The following is a 22,559-nucleotide window of genomic DNA, read 5'->3' as shown; positions in this document are numbered from 1 at the left end:
GTGTCAAGAATGCTGCGTTGTGTACAACAGGTCTTGGGGATACACAGTGGAACTCGGTGAAGGCTAGGATACTAGTACAAAGGTAATATCAGAGATTGGATCAGTGACTTTGCAGATTGATCAGCGGCCCTGTGAGGTGATCACCTGATGAGCTTTACAGTGTATTACTGCAAGATTAAAGGACAATTATATGGTGTCCAGAAAAGCTGCTACTTAATCTGCACTTTTGATGGAGTTACCTGATGATGTAAGATAACCTTCTTTTCCTCCACATTACCCCAATATCGTGGCACACATCAAAGCCATACCAGCAACCAGCATACATATTGACATATTTTCCCTGCTGCCCCGAGACATGCTCTCGTTAGAGCCATCAATTCTGCTACTTGTGTGGAACACAGAGTAACACTATGTCATGCTTCTAACACAGTGAAACATTGTTAGTTCATATCACGAATGCTCCATCCACCACCTTTCTTTGGCCTGAACCGTCTACAAACAGGGATGGATTTGGTTGGGGAAACGGTTGATCTGTGAGGTTCGGTCAAATGGTAACCACAGTATTTACAATTTCAAAGCAACCCTGTCAATCAAAGTAGTCATCACACAGTAGTATGAGGGAGGTGAGATAAAAATCTGATTCCCATTCGACCTTCACATTTTCATTGTTGAATAAAACTTATTCCTAACATAATTTGGTAGCTGCTGAAGTGCTGTTATACTGTTACTTAAGACATTCAGTGAATGAGGCACACTAACAGTGAACTCTGAGTCCAAGTAAACATTTCTGGGTCTTTGAACCAACAAAACAGATGTGGCAATTGCCCCAAAGCATTTTGACAATACGGCTGCAAATGGATCTAGGCAGTACTTTAAAGCCAGTAGCCGCAATTTGTTGCAATGTTCTTGTAACCAGACACCCGTTGTGATCCCACTCATTACATTGCAGTAGAGGATAAAGGGGCAGTCATATGCAGGCAGTCCATGCACTGGAGAAGAACAAAGGGCTTGTTTGATGCTTTGGCATGCTAGTTGGCCTTATGGGGTCCAAGTTACTAATTTCGGGGCGTCCCCCTGTAATGCCTCCTGCAGAGGCCCCACTAGAAGGGCATCATTTACATCCATGACTTGGCAGTAACCACAAATCTCGAGGAATGTTCTCAGTTCTTTCATTGTAGATGCACGTTGCAAATACTTTCTCTCTAGATGGAGTGACTTATGTCTTGCTTTGAGAATGGTCCCGCATTTTTAACTTTGTCCTTGCTAAACTGCGATTTTTCTTTAGAGGCCTTGTGGCCATTGTGTGCTAGTTCAGTCAGTAGGTGTACTATGCCAATGATGCAGAGCTTCTTTGATTTAGAGCAGACTAGCAGATGGGCCACACACTCAACCAGGACTGAGGACCCAGGAAACAAAATGTCAGACAAATCCTGGTGTAAATCCTTTCCAGGTGAATGTTATACCTTTTCAAAACAGAATGGAAAAAATGCCAAGAATCTTAGTGCAAGGGTAAGCTGAAGCATGCAGAGCACAGGTCAATTACAGAGTAGTAGGTGGTGACCACCTGGATGGATTATATGGCAGTATCTGGGTTTGGTGACACTGGAGCCATTGGTCCTGCAATAGCATTGATAGGCAGAGCTCCTAGACAAGACGGTGTTTGTTGGAATTCATTTTCTTGTCAGACAAAATTGTAGTGTTAACAGGAGAGGAGTCAATTGAAACAATGATTCCTTGTCTTTGTGCAGTTGCAACCTCTTGAGATCCTTTAGTGGGTTGACTCTGCGTCATTGGCCACCTCGGCCCCACTCCCTTTCCCGTGTGGAGGGGAAGCAGAAGGCGGGTACCCGAGTCACTAACTGCAGTGCTATTTGTAGAGCCATCATATTGGCATCCAATTGCTCCAAGGTCTGAACTTGCACAGTCATCAATTCTTCCTCGATATCTCCCTTTTTTGATGTATACGTTTAAATAATGACTTGCTTCAGCTAATATACCTGGAAAACTGAAGCTTTTGTGCCCGAGCATTTTTTCTTAATATCAGTGGCGGCCTTGGGGTGCAAGCCCTCTATACACTGAGTCACTGTGAGGGCACAGGCGTTATTAGGGTTTGGAAGGCCAGAGTATTGTTTAAAACCATACTTTACCCTTTCCAGAAACTCTGCTACTTCATCAGACTTATTACAGTGGCCAACTGGTCAGAGGAGAGGAGCCTTCTCAGAAGTTGTTTCATGTCTGCTAGTGATGAGGTGTACATTGTTACAATGTCCCTCACATGAGTGGCACATTCTATACACAAACCTGGGGCAACTGGGATTTAAGAGAAGGGTTCATCTGTACTGAGGAATTCAGAGCTGGTGGACAGTAGGCAGTGTTTAATCTGGGGGTGTGGCCACCTCCTGCATAGGCGCTAGCAATTTAAATGAGGCGTTGCTGCATCCGGATTCTTTTTCCTACTCTTTGCCCTCCCCGAAGTAAGATTTTTCACTACTTGTCACAGGTTCCCCTTTGCGTTTTCCATATGTATTCTTCAACTTCCCAGGGTCCCAGTTTATTAATGAACCTTATAACGTGTTTAATACTGGAGACCAGTCTCTGAGCCTGGGACTGGTATTCAAGCCTGTGTTGCTCTGCTTTGTCTTGCTTCCAAGACTAACCCTTTGCCCCTGAGCTATCCTCCCGGTCCATTAGTTGGTGATTTTTGTATTTTGTCCGACAGGTAAGGCTCAGCCTTTTTCATGTCTTCCATTTTCCTGGAAGAACATTGTGCAATGGGACTATCGGGGCTGTACCTTTAGGCAGTAGTCCTTTGGGGGTTCCGTCATATGATCTGCTAATCGGCTCCAAAGCGAATTTTCCCATGTCCTTTACCATTCCCTTAGTTCTCATTTGTTCATGCCTGGTTCTGGTTACACGAGTGGCAGAGGGGGAACGTTGTTCCCAAGGGCATTTATCTAGTAGGGTATTGGGTGTAGGACATGATAGTGGTAGTTGTTAGGACATCCATACGGGTGCTAGTGGTGTTGACTGGGATTAATGGGCAGAATAAGAATTGTGATAAACTGCAGGGTTTCAGGTGGGCGGGATCCCAGTATTACCAGTGGAGCTGCTGGTGACGGTGGTGGTACATCAGGTGTCAGTGTGACTGCCTGGTGGTGGTGTAAGTGGTATTTATGTATTTATTTTTTGGGTATTTGTAATGCGCCTATACACGTGGTGTTTTGGTACGGTGGTCACTGCAGGTGGGGGTGTAGCAGGAGGCAATGTGGAGAAGGCAAAATGTGTCAGTAAGGGACATGTGCAGCAGGGGCACCTGTAACACCACCACCACCACCAGCAGCAGTGGTGGTGCTACAGGTACCAGTGGGGGAACCGGCCAGAGATTCTGAGGTGGGTCCACACTTTTGGTAATCCAAACTATCCTCGCTATATGCTGTGGGTGCAGAGACTAAAGGATAAAAAGCGTTTTAAGTTCCACTTTCTTCCTGCTTTCTTATTTTCCTCTTTTCTATGGTTTGTTTTTCCAGCTTGGCTTCTAATTGCAGTTGGCTCTTTCTTCAAATGCTATTTCTGACGCAATGTCCTATTCGTTATATGCTTTCCACTCCTTGAGCGATGCCTTGCCTTTGGGCTGATGAGCCAATGGAGCTCGTACTGCGCTCAAAGGGCTTTCCCCAAAGCTATCCGTTGGAGGCCAGATTTTCAGATCTACATTTACAGTAGTTGATGGCATTTTCATGACCAGGCGGTTGTTTCTTCCCCATAAAGAGTGATCGGGGTGCCCTGCATGTTCTGCAAAATGTAATTCGTTGCTACCCGAGTTAAATATGTTCTCGTCTTCTGCCAGGCTGTTGTGACTCTTAATGAGCGTAGAGGAAGGAGACTGGAAGAAAAAAGACAGATGTAAGCGAAGGGGAAATGTAGGCACGCTGCTGGTTCTGCGATACAGAGAGAAGATGAGAAATGTGCAGGAGAGTAAATAACACGTATCAATGGTTATTCCCCCGTGCCTCCACTGCCTGATAAAAGTTTACACTGAGATCTAATAATAATTCCTGACAAATTATAAACGCAGTCTGAGTGGTGACAACTTTCCTTGAGTCTGGTCGGTTTTGCCAGGTTTTTCTGATGAAGTCTTTTTGGGCCTTCTTCTCCTTATCGTCTGTCTTTCTGATATGCTATTTATTCACTTGATATTCATGGTTAACCTTCCCTTCTTCCCATGATAATGCTGAGTTTCCTTATAAGGTGTTTATCATAAAGTCTTCCCAGCCTTCCTTACATCCCTTGAAATGTGCTTCACACTTTCTTACAAGTTTCTTTCTCCCTGTTTCAGGATTACTTAGTATTTTCTGTCTGTCATTTAGGTAGTTCACATTTATCTACAAATCCTTTTATCTTTCATCTCTAGTGGTTTCCCTTTCAGGGTGGGTTATGATTCGCTTTCTTTCACTTTTACAGTTCAAGTTTGTCAGATTTTACTTTCTCACTTTTCTCGTTTCTACTGGAACGAGTTTCAATGATCCAAGAGTGATCCCTTCCTCGGTTCCCGTTCCCTCTGGGTTCTCTGTTACCTTCTCTTTCAGGTGGGCTCTCGGGGGTTGCTTTAAGGTTTGGGTACCTCCGGGCATTCTTTCTTCTTCATTCCTCTTTGTCTGATGCGGCTTGTCTTCTCTCTTGGCTTTGGTGTTCCTCACTGGGTGGGACTGAGTCGGCTGTAGCGGTTTCCCCTTGGCGGTACCAGCATTGTTACACAGGGAGCCTGTAGTGATGAATCCAAGGATGTCATCACTTCTTTCCCTGGAATAACCTTCCCCTATGTGGTCAGGGGACAGCAGCCGCTACCTGATGCTGAACTTGTGGGCAGCTATATGAGGGAGGACCACCTGGGGGGAGGCCATTCTCAGGGAGACCCATTGACATCAGTGGAGGAAATTGCACACCCTCCTTTTCCTCAAATGGACACTTACACAGTCCCACGATACTGTCAATGTTGTTTTAATGGTGTGCTGTCACTCCCATTCCTCCTCTTTGGGTAAAACTAGTAGAGCTAATCCCAAAAATCCTACTAGGATGAACAGGTGTACCACTGGAATGAGAAAGAGACTGGGATTAATGAAGATGACCGCCCCCGTAACTCAGTATCCATCTCCTCCTAGTATAGAATCTAATTTGTCCTTTAAAATGATTGAAGATATGTTTCCAAGCTCACTTTATAAGTCATCAAATGTGCCAGTGAAAGCTGCTGAGATTTCCTTCTCAAATTCTGCCTACAAGTTGTTTCAAAAGATCTTCCCCTCTCCCGATGAAAGGAGTACTTCACAAGGAAGCTGACCAGAGTAATGAAGATCAATGCAGACCGAGGAGGCAAGCAGCATTCTAGTTATGTGCACCTGTCAGCTGGCGGGACATTTAGAGAGAGAGAAGAGCTGACTGGAAAGGTCTAATCTACTTGGTGTTGACCAAGGGACTACTGGGCGAGTGCAGGTACTGCGGTGCCGTGTAGCCGCCCAGCTCATACCAGGAACCGGAGAAGGCAGAGTGTGGAGGATGGTGTGCCGCAAGACCACCATAGGAGGAAAGACAACCTCCTGGCGGGAAGCAGTATCGGAGACGCCGCTCACTGCAGCCCAGGCAAGTGTGGAGACAGCAAACGTAAGCTGCGAGAGAGATGGGAACCCCATGGCAGGGGCGGCGAACCAGAAGGAGGGAAGCAGGACATAAAGGAGACGCTATGGGTTCACCGCCGAGAAAGCTATACCAGCTGTCAAAGACCAGTGAGTTTGCTTGACGGAGAAGGGAACATAGGGGCATTTCGGCAATGGCGCCAAATGCAAATTAAGATGAAGTAAATGGAAGAGAAATAAAGTTTCCATATTGCTTAAAGGAACAGGCTAGAAAGACTGTATGAGATTGTCAAGTTTGCGCAAGGTGCATATGAAAAGCCCAGTCAGGAGAGTTTACCAGGCATTTCAAGTTATAAGTGTTGTGTACAAGAGAAAGTGTTTACCAATAATAAAAAGCCCTGGCAGGATGGTATGGCAGGCATTTCAATGCATAAGTGTTATGTACAAGAGAATGTGTTTGTCAATAGCCAAAAGCCCTGACAGGCTTTTCAAGTCACAAGGGTTGTATAGAAGAGAACAAGTGTTCGTACGTTTGAAAAGACCCCGGGTGAAGCTCAGTTGAACCATTCATAAGAATATGCTGTATGAGGAAGAAGCCTGACAAGAATATTCAAGTAAACCATGAAGACTGTGATTGAAACAGATCAAGGAGAAACCAGGCAGGAGAGTACACCAGGTAGTTTACAAAGAACCACACTGTCATCCAAGTCACTTTGTAATCTGAGTTTATTGTGGAACTTAAAGAAAAACATGTATAAACTTGAGTGAAGAAGAATCCGCTATCTGTGCACGCGGCTACTTCCTGATGCCTGCAGCACCGGAAGGCGAGAGCCAGCAGCACACCCAAGGGACCTGTATATAAGCAGGATCCCGACTGCGCCAACACACACTGAAAGATCCGATCCTCGGAGGGGCAGGAGCCCACTCCCCTATCCGAGTGCACTGAAGCCCATCAGTCGATCGAGAATTGCAGCAAATGCAATTGAGGGTAAGCAGATCCACTGCTATCCGACATCACGAGAAGCCCAACCAACATATCTGCAAATTTAGATGCCCACCTGCTGCCTTTGTTGTTGAGGCCGACACGAGTTCCCCTGGAAGCCATTACAAAATGGCTGATGCTTCCTGGTTGCCTAGCAACTAGGCCCGACACCAGCTGACCACTATCTGCGCACGCGGCTACTTCCTGATGCCTGCAGCACCGGAAGGCAAGAGCCGGCAGCACATCCTAAGGCACACATTACAAGGCACGATCCTGTCAATGCCTGTCTGTGCCAGCGGGGCCACGGGACACGCAGTCCTACTATGGTAAGCGTTTGCCCATGTGTTTCTAACACAAAAACGCTCTCCGCACCGTACTCTGACCACTACATCAGCACACCACCTCAATATTGTTAGGCAGAAACCTGTGCAGTTCCTCTAGGGATGTCGTCATCTCTGCTTCCAAAAGATCAGGACATGCCCGACTCCCTTGGAAGCAGACCCATAACCCCGGTTCCGAGTGCCAGCCAGTCCCAATTGGGACCTTTTGGACCCTGTCCTGGCGCCAGTGGCACCAGGCTCATAAAGATGCCCAGTCCCAGCGCTGGAAGCGCCGGGCTCATAATGCTTGGGTGGACTTACCTGCAGCAGACCATGCTGCTTACTTACCTGCCAGTTGAACCCCTGATCCTCTTCTGTTTGGGACTACTTTTCCTGTTGGGTGGGGCAGGAGCAACTCCCTAGGTTCAGAACACTGGAACTCTTCTGGAAAGCAGGAACTCTTTTCTTACCTAGGCGTGGCTGTGGAAGGAGACACCTAAGCACTACAGGAGGCTATTTAAACCACACCCGATGGATGAATCTTGCTTTGTGTTATTCTGCATTCTCTGCAGCAGAACGCTCATCGTGTCTTCTGCTTCTGATCCTGGGCCTAAGGGAACAAAGGCTTACCATCCTGGAATCCAGTCTTCAGCAGCACCTGTAAAGACAAAGAAAGAACAGGTTAGCACTACGGTCTTCAGTGGCAGCGCATCTCTTACCTGGTCCATCGGCTGTCACCAACGCCTCGCGCTGCATTCCGGCATCTGAAAGACAAAAGCTTACCAGCTCTTTGCACGCTCCGGAGGCCTTCGGCGCTGCATCCCGCATCTGAAAGACAAAAGAAGGTGCGTTTAAAGACATTGGGCAACTTTATTACTCACGTGCCATTACTCCTTCCCACGCCGAATCCAGTGGGTATTCCAGCACCCTTCAGCTTCTCTAAAGCTCCGAACTTGTACCTGTAAGATAAAAAGGACAGTTAGTGCGCATCGTGAAGCAGGCTACAAGCGCTTACTTACGTGCTTCCAGGCGCTTCTATTCCTCACGCGGGTTCGATCCTCAACTCTCATCAGCCCGCCATCCGCCATCGCCGGAACCCTGCAAAACAAGAGATATCATTACAAAGGACATTTGAAGTGCCCAGAACTTACCGTTCGTGCAGTTAACGACGGACAGCGGTCCTCTGAGGTCAAGAGGCCTGCACCCTTATCCAGTGAAGAAACTGGTTACGGCACCCTGCCCCGAGGCAGATGGAGAGCTCGGCGTTCACTTACCTAAGGTGAGGGCGTTAACCTTTGGGGTTCTACAGGAGAAGAGAAAGGGAAGAGGAGAGAGGCACCCAATAACCCCAGTTCATTAATCCCATATTTTCTATCTGCAGACATCTTACTCTTCGAGTCAGACATACAGTGCACAGAGGTCCAGCCCAAAGAGCCAACCGTGTGTTACACATCACCTTTGAAGATACGGCATTCACCCAGTCAAGACCGGCGCCTCTGCGGGAATCAGGTGAGCGTTACAAGGGACCACTGCAAAAGATTTAAGACTACAGGTGTTTGGCAGTAAACCCACCTGGTAGCAGTCTGTACCACACAGATTCACTTGGTAGCTGTGGCTGAGCAGTCAGTCTTCTCTCAAGAAGAGTTGGGCAGTATACAGAGCATACAAAATAGGTACAGAAATACAGTAGCACAAGCAAACACTAACCAGAGCTTGGTTGTAAAAGTATATAATTATTTAACACACACTTATAAAACACACTAGCACTAAATTGATAAGATAAGTTCAAAACACAATCACTATTATCATATGTACATCCCTGATTACTTGTTGGACAAGTCTTAGTTCACACCACTTATTTCCAGACAGAGGTGAGCGCTTAACGTTCGATGGCACTCCAACAAGTTAGATAAAAAGGGAGGGAAAAGCAGAATTATGGAAGCATACACACTAAACACTTTTTAAAGAACCACAGCAAGTTAGGAAGGCACAGTCACCTGGTGAGCAAGGAAATTTGGGTGCCAGGCCCACTTTCAAGGGAGCCAGGCAGAAGATGCCCAAGATCAGACAGTTACACAGAGTCTTCAAAGTTTGTGGAGGTAGTTCGAAAAAGGTTTAGTTCAGTGCAGAAAAGTTAGCTAAGGTGTCCCAGGCTAACACAGGTTCGAGAGACGAGGATTTAATAAACCCCGTTCAAACGGTTGCAAGGGAAGCCAGGCGGAACACGGTACCTTAAATGGAGAGGATCCAAGGTGATCGAAGGATGAAGGTCGTTGCACTGCCAGGGAAGAAACCAGCTGCGGAGTTCTCCGGTACAAAGGTACTACCCTTTCGGTTCGCGGTAGTGGTGAAAACGTGGTATCCCGGTTGCCGGGGTGCTTGGCACAGGCAAGGCGGCCACGAGATGCTCCAGGAAGGTGAAAAGAAGGTAGACTGGTTATCCCCACCAGTCGAAGGAAGAAGACTCTCCGGGCTGGAGATCTCCTCTGTCGTTGGGAAAAGTGGTGAAACGGTTCAGCAGGGCTCCACCGGTGGTGTCGTTGTTGCAGGCCGGCTCAGCTTCTCCCTCCTCGGATTCTTAGGTCCTGTGGCGACTTCTGAAGTTCTAGTCCCCAAAGCCCTGCTTTTATGCAGCAAACCCCCATTCATATAGCCTAGCTGTCAATCAGTCATGCTAAGTGGTGAGCCGGCCGGCTCACCACTGGGGCGAATCACACAAGAGTGCGGCTTGAGTTGCCAAGGCAACTCAGTCCAGGGTGCCTAAACCCCCTCCCACACCCCCTGTGGTACCCAGAGTGGCACCACTTTTGGAGGCTTCTGTGGAGAAGCCCGCCAAAAAGTGGACAAAGGGCTCGACTTGGGTTGGAGTCACAGAAGAGAACACAAACGCCATTTTAGAATTGAGTCCTGGCACAAAATACCAACCGGTGAGTTAATATTAAATACATAAACCGGCGGTATGTTCGAGGCTATAGGAATTAAATAATTAAAGTTGGTAGCCTCGAACAATGGGAAAATCCCATAGAGATATATTTGCGGTCGAATATAAAAAGTAGTATCCACTGCCACCAGCCAAAACTTGATCAGGGGGGACGGAGACGTGCCCCCTCGAACAGACCCCGGGGCAATCGAATTACCCCGACCAGTACGTCCACAATATGATGGTTTGTACGGGTTTCTGTTCATAATTTGGGACTAGTAAAGCCAATGGTGACTTTACATGCCCTGGGAGACAGTAGTCAGTCCCAGGGTATGGAGTCTATGTTGGGGGGTCGCTACGACACCCCTGGGTTACGGCATGGAGGGTGCTGTGTAACCCACATCAAAAAAACACATGAGACCCTATGGAGTAAAAGACCCCATAGCCCATAAAACACATGGAAAGTTAAAGGAACACCTCAAATCATGTCTAAGAGTGGGAGCAAAAGAATCTCACTCTTAGCAGGAGAGAAAAAAAAAATCCGGCAAAGCTGCTGGGGGACTCACTAGGTTTGGGAAATTAGCCTTACAGAGAATTCTCTCTAACAAATATAGTACCACATAACCTGAACAAATTCAGACTATGTACTATCGCAAGCTAACCTCGCAGAAAGCTCCTTTCCGACAAAGAACATTGCACCTCCTACCACTACAGTCTACCTCAGCCGAGGCTCCTGCATGTCGAATTAATGCACTGTATGCCAATTATTTGACTATACATGTCAGTCCCAACTGAAACCACTAAGTGTTTTATTTCCTTTTCTTCACTGTAACATGCCTAATCCAACACTGCCCGCTCATACTCGATACTACTGAGGAACAGCCCGTTTGTGCCCTACCTGAACATTGCATTTAGCCCATCGTGCCTTACTCGAGTACTGCATTTAGCCCATTGTGCCTACCTGAACATTGCATTTAGGCCATCATGCCTTACTTGTGTACTGCATTTAACCCATTGTGCCTGCCTGAATATTGCATCTAGCCCACTGTGCCTACCTGAATATTGTATTTAGCCCATTGTGCCTTACTTGAATACGATATCTAGCCCATTGTGCCCTACTTGAATACACCACCTAGCCCATTGTGCCTTACTTGAATACTGCATTTATCCCACTGTGCCTACCTGAATATTGCATTTATCCCACTGTGCCTACCTGAACATTGCATTTAGCCCACTGTGCCTTACTTGAGTACTGCATTTAGCCCATTGTGCCTTACTTGAATAAATCTAGCCCATTGTGCCCTACTTGAATACAGCACCTAGCCCATTGTGCCTTACTTGAATACTTCATTTAGCCCATTGTGCCATACCTCTTAACTACTGCACTGAGCACACAACTAAGTCATAGCATGCTCACTACTGCCACTTACCAAATTGCCTGTATCTCCCTTCTCATATTGAGTGTTAAACCCCGTTTGATAGAACCCCATACACTATCCACTGGGGTCCCATCAATTATCCCATACCTTGCTTCAACCAAAAATAGTATAATTAAATGCTCCCTAGCTATGGACGACCTTCAATGCCCAATCCCGAGCAACCCTTGCACAACAGAGGCCAGGAACTCACGCCTCAGAGCAAGACTATCCAAAATATACAAGCCTCCCATTAGCTCACTACCCACGCTTACAGGAAAGAGGTCCCCAAAAACCCCACCTGACTTAACCCCCACAAGCACAAAAGTAGCTAACAACGGCATACCTAGGTCAAAAAACTGCACACCCTAGCAACTCAAACGTAAAGATCATCCAACCTCCCAATTAGAAACTACAACTCTCAAAACCCGACCTATTAAAGGAGCTCTAATAAACTCCAGATCTCTGGTAGCACATGCCACAGAGATTGCTTATTTGATCCTGAGCCACAATTTAGACTTCCTTGCAATCACTGAGACAGGGTTGCACGCTGCAGCAGGCCCCATGCTCATGTTAACAGTTCCTGAGGGCTATACAATCCTAAGACAAGATAGACAAGGAACCAGAGGTGGAGGCATCGCCATTATTTGCAAATGCACCCTCTCTGAGACTAGCACCCCCTTATGACATCCACTCGTGCGAAGTTCTTTCTGTCAAATTACTACTGATCAACTCCCAGACGCTCAATATCCATTTGATCTACCGCCCCCCCCTCCCGGGCCCAACCGGGACATTTGAGGAAGACCTCCATACCATAATCTCTAGCAACCACAAAAGCTCCACGCGAGTATTACTACACGGGGACCTCAACCTGGGTTTCAATGACCCCTCGGATCAGTCTGCCTTAGAAACGGAAAACATCCTATCAGAATATGCCTTACCCAAAGAAGCAAAACCCCCACCCACAACAAAGGGAGAATACTAGATTGGGTAGCAGACTACAACTGCCATGCCAACATCTCCTCCACTACACCTCTACCATGGACTGATCACTACCTACTCTCATTTACGCTCTCCGCTGACAGACCCCCCCCATACCTGCCCCTAGAGTTCCACCCACCCTATCTAGAAATAAAAAAAAGCATCACAGCGGATAGGCTCAACCCCGTTATTCTCCCCACCCTTAACTCACTTCCCAACAACACCAACCCAGACAACCTGGTCCATGAATACAACATCATTATGGCTTCCTCCCTAGATCAGATTACACCTCTAAAACTTAGACCAAGTAAACCAAAAAACCACCTAAACAAATGGTTTACACCATTCCTAAAAAAAACTCTAAGACAACAAAAAAGAAACTGCGAGGCTGCATGGAAACTACCATCAGAAGCCAACAAACTAAAGCTCACTAAACTTTCATCACTCTACAAAAAAGAAATTTGCTTAGCTAAACGTGAATCCTACGACACCCGCATCTCCCAAGCCAATTCCAATATGAAAGAATTATTTACTATTCTTAAAGAACTAGAGACTCCCATTGCAATACCAGACACTAGCACCATAGATAAAAAATGGTGCTCAGATATCCAACACGCACTTGCTAATAAAATATGCACATTACAAAATAAAATATCCCAAAAAAAAGCATCCCTAAATATTCTTCCCACACCCAAACTGTCCGCGAACACCATTGAAAACCACCCCACCCCCTTTAACTTCGCCAAAGTATCTATCATTGAGCTGGAAAGAATTATTCTGTCCCTCAAACCAACTAACTGCCAGGGTGATCCCTGCCCAGCACAACTCATCAAGGCTCGAGACCTGTCACCTTTCATATCCAAGCTCATTAACACATCCTTTGCCACCTGCACCATGCCTACTAACCTCAAAGAATCATGGGTACTCCCACTCTTGATCCCTCACTTCTCACCAACTATAGGCTATCACAACAGTCCCTTTCCTTCTTAAAATATTAGACAAAGTGGCCTACTTGTAAATTCAAAAATATTTGGAAGTACACCACCAGCTAGGAGCCAGACAATCAGGCTTCCGCCCACAACATGGAACAGAGATTGCCCTCATCGATCTCCAAACCCAAGTCGATGAACTCGGAGACAATGGCAAATCAGCCTTGCTGCTACTGCTGGACCTCTCAGCTGCTTTCGACTTAGTATATCATACAATCCTATGCAACCATCTCGACCCAGCAGCACACTTCTCCAAAGAGGCCATAACTTGTATTAGATCATTCCAAAGCAGCAGAACAATGAGTCTTCTTGCCTTCAGCAGTGGCAGACCTCATACCTATCACCTGTGGGGTACCACAAGACTCCTTCGTCTCGCCCACACTATACAATATCTTCACCAAGCCCCTTTTCGACGATCTGGACCATCTTGGTATCACCTACACCAACTATGCAGATGATACTCGGATCCTCCTCCCACTTACAGGGGATTACGACAAGTATTTGGCCTTGGTGAATAGAGTGTACATCATCCAGGCATGGATGGCCATGCACGGTCTATGCCTGAATGATGATGAAACAGAACTCATCATTTGGGTACTCCCACTAACCTAAAAAAAATTAGGACCCGACTACACCTCCTTCATAATTGACGGCTTCATCAGGGTAGCTAAGGAGATAAAAACATTAGGCTTCTACCTCGACTTCACCTTATCCTTCTCTAAACAGGTCAACATGATAGCGTCCTCCATGGCATACACATGCAAGCTCATCAGGACCGATAAGCCACTTCTCTCGAACAACAGCTGTACCATCTTAGCCAGAGCCCTCATCCTGTCCCGTCTGGACTATTGCAACGCCCTATACATAGACTCCAACAAATCCATCATTACTAGAATCCAAACCCTACAAAACAATGCCCTCAGAGCGGCCTTGGGTATCTCCAGAAGAGAACTTATCTCCGAGAGTAGACGACTGAACAATTGGCTGCAGACAAATGACAAAATCCTACTAATAACTGCGTCACCCACCCACAAATCTCTTAACAACGCCGCACCCATCTACCTTTTTTGAGAGATTCCACAAACGGACATCCCCAAGACCAACTAGATCAATAAACCAAGACTGCTTGTCTGTCCCCAGATTCAAACGATCTACGATTGATGGCAATAACTTCCTGGTTAAAGCAGTCAAACTCTGGAACTTGCTACCCCCCTCCCTAAGAGTAGACCAGTCCTACCAGAATTTCAGAGCCAATACTATCTCGTGGCTAAAATCCACTGACTACTAACTGCACAATTGTGTAACCGAAATGCAACTCGTAACTCCCACCTGCTACTCCCACAGCGGTAACTTCACCTCTACGTACATTACCTGTAACATCTGTAAATATAGATCTTGCTCTGTTTAACAATGTCTACTAATGCATTGCATTTTATGACAATACCTGTAACATTTGTAAATATATATCCTGCGTTGTATAATAATGTCTAGTAATGTATTGAATTTTATGACTCACTGTAACTAAGCTTCGCATATTCTTGTATCTGGTGCGCCCTGATACCCCCGTGTCCGGCGCGCATTACAAGCAATCCAGGGGAAGGAACCACCCTCTGGATTTGTGAAATTACTTCGTATGAAACTTTTGTGTTAGTTAAGCCGTATACTTTTGGAACGTTTATGTGCCTTCTAAGGGCAAAGCCATTTCCCCTTTTCACCTTGTAATTGGTTTTTAGACTCAGGGTCAGAATAGTACTTTGGACATAGGACAGCTTACTTCGGACAACCTGACAACGGACAGACCCATTCGTTTTGTTTTAGGTAGGGTAAGTCCTCTTAGAACAGGGGCAGAGGCCTTTTCCAAATCTATTTCAGTTTAATAAAAGTGTGTGGCGAAAAACATGGATCACCAGAGTCAAAGTTTCATTCCTGACTCCTCACACTGCCGACTACTGGAATTTTGTGATCACACCATCACTGCTGCTCCGGCCGGGTCGGGGTCTCGTCTCCTTCAGCCTCCAAGCGGATATCTTTTCTGTTGCTGGCTTCCAGCAAGTTCAGACTTCGCAGGTGTAACAATTTGTCGTAATATAGTCATAAACATGAATTTAAGGAGACTGATCTTGTTAGTTGCAGCAGTGGGATGTAATCGGTGAGCAGTCTTCCCTTTTACCCCTGTCCCTCTTTCTACCCTTATAACAAGACAGCAGAGAAACAGGGGTCTGTGGGAAACCCTCTGGGGGGGAAAAAACCTACGGTCATGTCGGGTGTTGAAAAGAAGCTTGTGGATATCTACTTTCTTCTGATCGGTCTATTGGTGTGTTGAGAACGAAGTCACCGCTCTCCCTTTCTGTCAGCATCCGTTTTCAATATCTTGATCTCTGGTGTCACATAAATGTTGTTATTGGAATCTTGCATGCTGATAGAAACATCTTTTTAAATTAATAAGAGCGGACTCTGTGTAATGTTAGTGAAGTGTAGAATGCTGTAGTAAAGGGTAACGTACCATTGACTAAGAGGCTAGTACAGAAAGCATGCAGGCTTGGGCAAGACGCATGTAATGTTGTAGGCTGTCTCCTGAAGCATCTAAGCTTCAGTAGCAGATAGATAAGAGATTAGAATAGAGACAAGGCAAAAATAATGAAGAGGTATGGATTCCTGAGAACGAAACTCCTGGAGTGTCCTGCTTTGACACGCAGTGGTGTAGGCAACTACCGCTTTTGTTGCCTTCCAGGAAGCACGTCCTTCCTGAATGGGCTCTGGATAGAACGTTGCTTGGCGCAACAAGCTCCATCTTACTAGGAGGATTGATCAATGAACAAATACATCTCCATCTTTGCCAAGTAGAATGTTGGCGGAATCTAGTGATGACAGCAGGCACTGCATTTGTCCATGCCTCCGGCTTGCGTAACGTTACCAGTGCACGTCCCATGCTTAATCACACAATCCTCTCTTTGCTCTCTTCGCTCTCTTCCCTCTCCGGAGTTAAAGAATACTCCTGCTTAAATTCACTTGTCACAGTGAATCTAGAATTTTCACTTAAAAGGCCAATTGCTCTTTTCTCTTGTGGTTAGCATATTTTATCTTGCTCTTGTTTTCAAGCCTCAATAATTGTAGTTTTTAGATATGAGAGACCGTCCCATATATAACATTATATGGTTTGGTTTTGGGAGTTCCTCAGAGTAACAAGAGTTCATGTCCCCTAAGGTGGTGTATCTCCCGGTGAGGTACCTCTTGCCTCGACCCCTAGGGACGGTGTTGCCGAGTGGGCTCACCTCTCTAGCCTCACAGGGCACTGGGGGGGTCTCTCCTTGGGGAGGAGGGACGAATTCCCTCAATTCGCCACACTATTTAAATACATCCCGTTTTTTAATTGGATGCAAGATGTGCAATATCTGAAAATCCAAGGAATTAAGAACCTTTAAATGTCACACCTGTTCATGCAGCATATGTTTGGTTCTTTGTATAACATACAGATGTATGACAACATCTACATTGCAATATCTATTTGACTATTTATCTTTAACTTCTCATTTTCTTTTTTCAGCTGGAAAGACCCCAACAATGATTTTAAAAAGAACCTGAAACTCACTGGTGTCCCCACTCTTCTAAAATATGGGAGTGTAAGTATTTGTTACTCACAATATTGTAAATAATTAGTACAAACTATATATTGTTTGTGCAAGGAATTAGCGTGTGATGGTGATCTCTTCCTCTCCAATTTGAGATGTTCTTTGCTATTGAGGGGAAATACTTTGGAGGCCACCATTCTATCCCTCATGTAGAGCAGCAGAGGCAGCCACACCACCAGCTGGATTTTGTGTAAAAGCAACCATGACAGTAATTACCAAGAGGAGAATGACGAGGAGAGAGTCGAATGACGAGGAGGCAGGGACTTTTTCATATGGGCCAAGAGTGTGATTCTGAATGTAAGGGTAAACTCTGTCATGCAACAGATGGATGTTAGAATGGATTTCTGTACTCTGCTCTGGTGAACAGATGTTCAGGAAGCCACCCTTGTTTAGTGAAACAGGGAACACTTCTGTGAAGTTAGCCAGGACAATTCAAGGTAGCTTGAGAGCTGTCAAGGCTATGTCTCAGGAGTAGTGGGGGTGATCTGGGGTCTTGGATGAGCACACACAGTAGGACACAAGAATTACTCTCAGACAATAGTATATCAAAGATATACAACGTATTAGGCTCAGTAGAAACACAGGTGAATAATGCAGGACACAGTAATGTCAATGTGGTAAAGTGTGGATTCCCGCCAAAACCTGTAAGGAGGGAAAGCACACAAACTTTAAAACAATGGCCTTCTCCAGAAATGGGTATCCCTAACTTAAGAAGTCCAGCCTTACGAAGATTGGAGCCTTGTACTCAATGTTATGTTAGTGCGTAAAAGTGCTTGTTGATGCGTAAAGCTCACAAGGGACAAACTTCAATGGAAGGAAAAGTTAGAAGAGCACACTGGAGTGTGAGAAATGTGGGTCCAGGAGGCGGATCTGCTACGGAGAGCAAAGCTTCCCCCAACTTTCGGACGACTATAGGAAGCAAGAGCCACCCAAGTCAAGACAAGGACCACAAAGGATACTTCGTACGTAAAAAGGTATTGGATGAACTATGGGCCCACCGGTAAGTGGTATGATTACTCGCTGCCCTTATCTCACTCTGGGTACAAAGTTGGCAGGTTGGAAGAAGGTAGCCTCAACTACGAAATCCCCTTATTGGTTACGCTTGAAAGTGAACAGACGCTGCAAGGGCAAATGCAGATCCGATTTACATCAGGAGCTGTACCTCTCATCTTGAATGCAGGACAGAGAAAACACTGATGCAGCTAGTCTCAGGACACTTGCGGAAAGGTGGGAAATTCGGCAGCAGCGAACGCCACTGTCGCACAGTGATGCAGGAGCACCCAAGTCTCTGACTGACGCACCCTTCTCTCACTTGCCCCAAAGCAGCATGGTCAATGAGATTTGGCAAGATTGTGCCTTACAGTGCGAACTAGGGTTCTCCCAAAGCTCGAACCGAAACTTGATGTAGCAACAATCCATGACAGGTGCTAAGGGACAAGTTGGTCAGTCTACTAGAGGGCCTAGGGACACTTCTGAGAAGGCTCTTTTGCAGGGCACCAAGGAGACGTTGAGAGTGATTGTTCCCACCACTCAAAAGGGTTGAACCACCTTTGTATGTCTTCGGAAATCGAGCGCAAAGCATGGCTCTACCGGGACAACAGCGGGCTCAGAGTGCCAAACCTTCTCTGCGTGGTTACGGACTGTCCTTGGATCTACTTTGGATACTTGGGTCTGTGTAGAGGTCGATTCGGACCTCAGGGTGATCTGTAGGTCTGCACTGAGAGCCCTCCTCATATCCTAAAGTGCAGTGAGTGCTCGCACCCCAGCTGACAAATGAGAAGATCTTCCCCAGTCATGCATGCTAGCAGTGGTCGAATCGGCGACCACTTCAGATCTCATGCACACCAGACATCCTAGCACCAGTAGTGTGGATTGGGACCAGACAGTCCCAGCCCACTTCCTGGGTACCCACACACGTGACCTGCTTCAGCCCGTGAAAAGCACCAGCTTTTGCGGTGAAAGCAGACCCACATAAGGACTGAGTACCAACAGCAACCCCAGACACGTGTTTCGGTCTGGTTGGACCTCATCAGTAGGGTGGAGCTGTGCCTCTCTAAGAATAGTGAGCAAGGGGTCCACCTCTGGATTCCCCTAGTAACTTAGGGTGAGACCCAAAGTTACTTAAATATGCAAATTAACAAAGGGTACTCTTGTTCAGAGGAGCATTGTCTTATATTTCGGTGCTGGACTGCCCCAGGGCAGGACAAAGACTGATATGTTTAGGATATTTCTCCTCTGTGAAAGATAGTGAGCTAAAGACTCTGGGTAAGGCTCTTGTAACCAGGACTCATGCACGGCAGAGAGTCTCCCAGAACCCCCCTTGTTATTTCCCTACCAAAAGTATTCCTGTGCAAAGAAGAAAATGTGTATGCACAATAAAGCATTGTATGCTCAGTATAAACAATAGGTTTAGTTGTTGAAATTCATTGGTCAACACTTCTCGGAGACAATGCAGAAGGTGTTGTGTGCCATTGGAAAAAAACACTCATGTGTATTACAAAAAAACAAATAATTGATTAACACTGATGCTGCTGTAAAAAAAATAATAATAATCAGACTGGTTACATTATTACCAGATGGAATAATGGCAACAAAAAGAAGTGTGTCCGAAAACATGCCAATAGGAGTTCATGTGCCATGAAGTAATTCAGGGCAAGGGGACCATGTCTCATAATTTATTTAAGGATGATCATTTCATCAAAATAATGGCACCACGGAACATGATGATCAGAATTCCTCGGCCTCTGCTTACTATCCACATTATGTTGTCCTGTGAGTTATGACAACACCTACTCAAGCCTTGCAGCTACGCGGCATATACACCGTCCATTTCTACTCCCTAAAAATAGGAAAATGTGCCCTCCAAAAATCAGGGAAACAATTAAACCGAGCCTACTCCCTTCTTCTACCCACACAGCTCCACTGATCTGAGCAGTGGCATAGAAGGAACGCTAATATTACTCCCTGATGTCAAGCGACACTTTAAGAGGGGAAAATGCATTGTAATAGTGTAAAGCTGCAAAAGGACTCTTGACACAAAGGTGGCATATTTGGGGCTAGAGACTTTTATTAGTAAAATAAAGCAAGAGAAAACCCTATCTTTCCCTATTCCTAGGACCGGTTTCCCTGTCTCAATTAAAGATCTAAGTTGACCGACAGGATGACTGTTAAAGTAAAAGTGTCCACCGTCCTGTGTCAAGAATCCCCTAATTCTGGCCCTTGCACTACAAACTAATAAATAAAGCAAAACTGTGCAGATCCTAGGAGAATGTCTCCCTTCTCCTGAGTTATGGTCAAAGTTCCTCATGGTTTACTTGGTGGGCCAGGAGAATGCTTCCCTTCTCTTGGCGTTCAGTCTCAAACAGCCTGGCGGCATGATTCCCTTCTGCAAGTCAACGACTGTTCCCTTCTCCAGGTCACAAAGCACCAAAATAACAGTATAGTTAGGACACAAGCTTTTACAATCAGGGGAATGACTCCCTTCCCTATGTCTTCTCCTCATTCGGTTTCACACTTCCAAGTGTTGAGGCTCCGCGACCATAGTTTCTCTCTTCGTTGCCTAGGCCCACTTGGTCCACTTCCCTGCCAAGTACTGAAACAAAGAAGATGACTCGGATCACTATTGGGTTGCGTTCCCAACCCCGGTTTCTATCCCTGTCTCTTTATGTCCCTGAGGAAGATGGTTCTGCTCGTAATCTCGGTATAGGTTTTGTGTGTCCCACACCTTCCGGTCCCCACACCTCTTCCGTTGCCTTGTCTGCACAGCCGGTTCTTCATGGGGTCCTTCTCCTGCTCGGATTGATGCTTGGGCTTCTCCACGTCTTGTTCTCTTCCCCTTGCCAATCTCCGGGATCGGCCATACCTTGGAGTGACTGTATCGACGCTGCTTCCTGAGTTCGCATCACCGCCTGTCAGCCTCCCGTTACCGTCCTTGCGCCGTCGAGTGAAGAGTCCCATTGTCCTCTTGACTCCAGGAGCAAACTGCCTTCGGCTCTGCCCTAGCCTTCTGTGTCTCCTTCATGCTTCCTGGACTTTACGGTCTCTCATGGTTGGCTGTGCCTCTCCGACAGGCAGTCCTTCTTTGGTCTTTATCGCATAAGCGGGAACACGCCTCCGTGGAAGTCTATATCGCTGCAGTTCCTTCTTAGTATTGTTCTTCATTGCTCCTGTGTCCCATCTTGTCCCAGTACTTGGATTACCTATGTTCCTGATGTTCTTCTTAATCTCAGTACTTTTCAGGACCTTGAGGTAGTCTACTTTATAACAGCACGTTGCTAATCTCCTTGTAGAGACTAGGGCGCGGAAGAAGAGGCTAGAGTGTGTGGGGGTGTGATGTTCCTAGAAGGGCTACGCCCTAGATGGACATCTGCCCCCCACTATGCGGAGTCCCTCCCCATGAGATCTTCCCTGATTATACCACCTGCATGGGGACTATCGGGTAGCGGCTTCACCTCCCTGGTCTCATGGGAAGGGGTTCTCTAATGATTCGTCACATAACCTGCCCCTGATGCTGCTGGCTTCCACATCTCCTTCCATAGGAACACTGGATAGGAAATCTGTGTTGCCCTGTGCTTTTCCCCTCCTATGTCCTACACAAAAAAAGGGGTGTAGGTCTAAGAACCAGCGTGCGATCTGATGGTTGGTGTCATTTCGGAGACTAAGCCAAGCGAGGGGTGAATGGTCAGTAAGAAGCTTACATTTTCTTCCTCTGAGGTATTTCGGGTATCCTATGGGCCACTTTATTGCCAGTGCCTCTAATTCGATGGTGGCATAATTTCTTTCTCTAGAAAAAGGTAACCCTGCACCTATCCCCACCTCACTACATGGATTGACTACTGGCTCACTACATAGGATTGATTTCAAGTTGTTGAAACTGGCTTGATCCTCCTTCTGCCAGCACAGTTTTTGGCACTCTGCATTCGTTAACTTATCAGTAAGACCCGAGGTGATGTCAGAGTAATTGGGGATGAAGCTACTGTAATACCCAGCAAGTCATAAGAAGGCCCTTGGGTCTCTTAGTTTTTGGAGCCAGTGTTTTCCTGGACCGCACAGACCTTTTCCAACTGGGGCTGGACTAACCCATTCCCCACAAAAACTTGCACGTATTTCACAGCCGACTGGGCTAAGTGCAATTTCTTGTGGTTAGGGGTGAGGCCAGCGCGTCTCCGGGCTCTAGTAATTTCATAAAGATAGAACATGTGCTCTTCCCAGGACTGACTCTGAATGACTGTCATCCAGATATGCGCTGCAAAAGCTGGAATATGGTCGCAAAATCTGATCCATTAGTCGTTGGAAAGTAGCGGGAGCACCATTTATTTTTATTTATTTATTGACTATTTGTAAGGCACCTATATAGCAACAAGTGTTTCCAGGCACCACAAAGGAGGAGGGAACAAGGGATTGAAACAACAAGAACGGTCCTACTAGGCCTTGTGACATTTGGATAAGTGAAATAATGAGAAGTGCAAGAAAGGGGTAGGGTTGGCCCTGGGGCTAGGGAAGTGTTAAGGGGATTGCCAGGGGGCGTAAGTGCAAGGGGATACTGGAGGTGAGGGCCACCGATTAAGTGCAAGAACGGGGTGGATCAGACTCAGGTAGGGTGCTAATCGGAGAGGGGGGCTCGAAGGGCATTGCTGATAGGTGGAGTGCTGGATTGGACCAGTCAAGGAAGGCCTGGTAGTCTGTAGGATTCATAG

The 22,559-nt window shown here is 46.4% G+C and overlaps 1 protein-coding gene across 1 annotated transcript in view; it reads left to right on the top strand.

Moving 5' to 3' along the window:
- Positions 1–22,559, top strand: part of TXNDC17 (thioredoxin domain containing 17) — a 365,052-nt gene that overhangs the window by 254,887 nt on the left and 87,606 nt on the right. The window contains exon 3 of the mRNA XM_069615032.1: positions 16,779–16,854. Coding sequence (XP_069471133.1) covers positions 16,779–16,854 — 76 coding nt within the window. The remainder of the gene's footprint in view (positions 1–16,778; positions 16,855–22,559) is intronic.

This window comes from Ambystoma mexicanum, chromosome 9 (genome assembly GCF_040938575.1).
Source record: "Ambystoma mexicanum isolate Mex_15411 chromosome 9, UKY_AmexF1_1, whole genome shotgun sequence".
NCBI lineage: Eukaryota > Metazoa > Chordata > Amphibia > Caudata > Ambystomatidae > Ambystoma > Ambystoma mexicanum.
The sequence above is the reverse complement of the archived record's forward strand: the minus strand, read 5'-3'. Positions and strand labels throughout refer to the sequence as shown.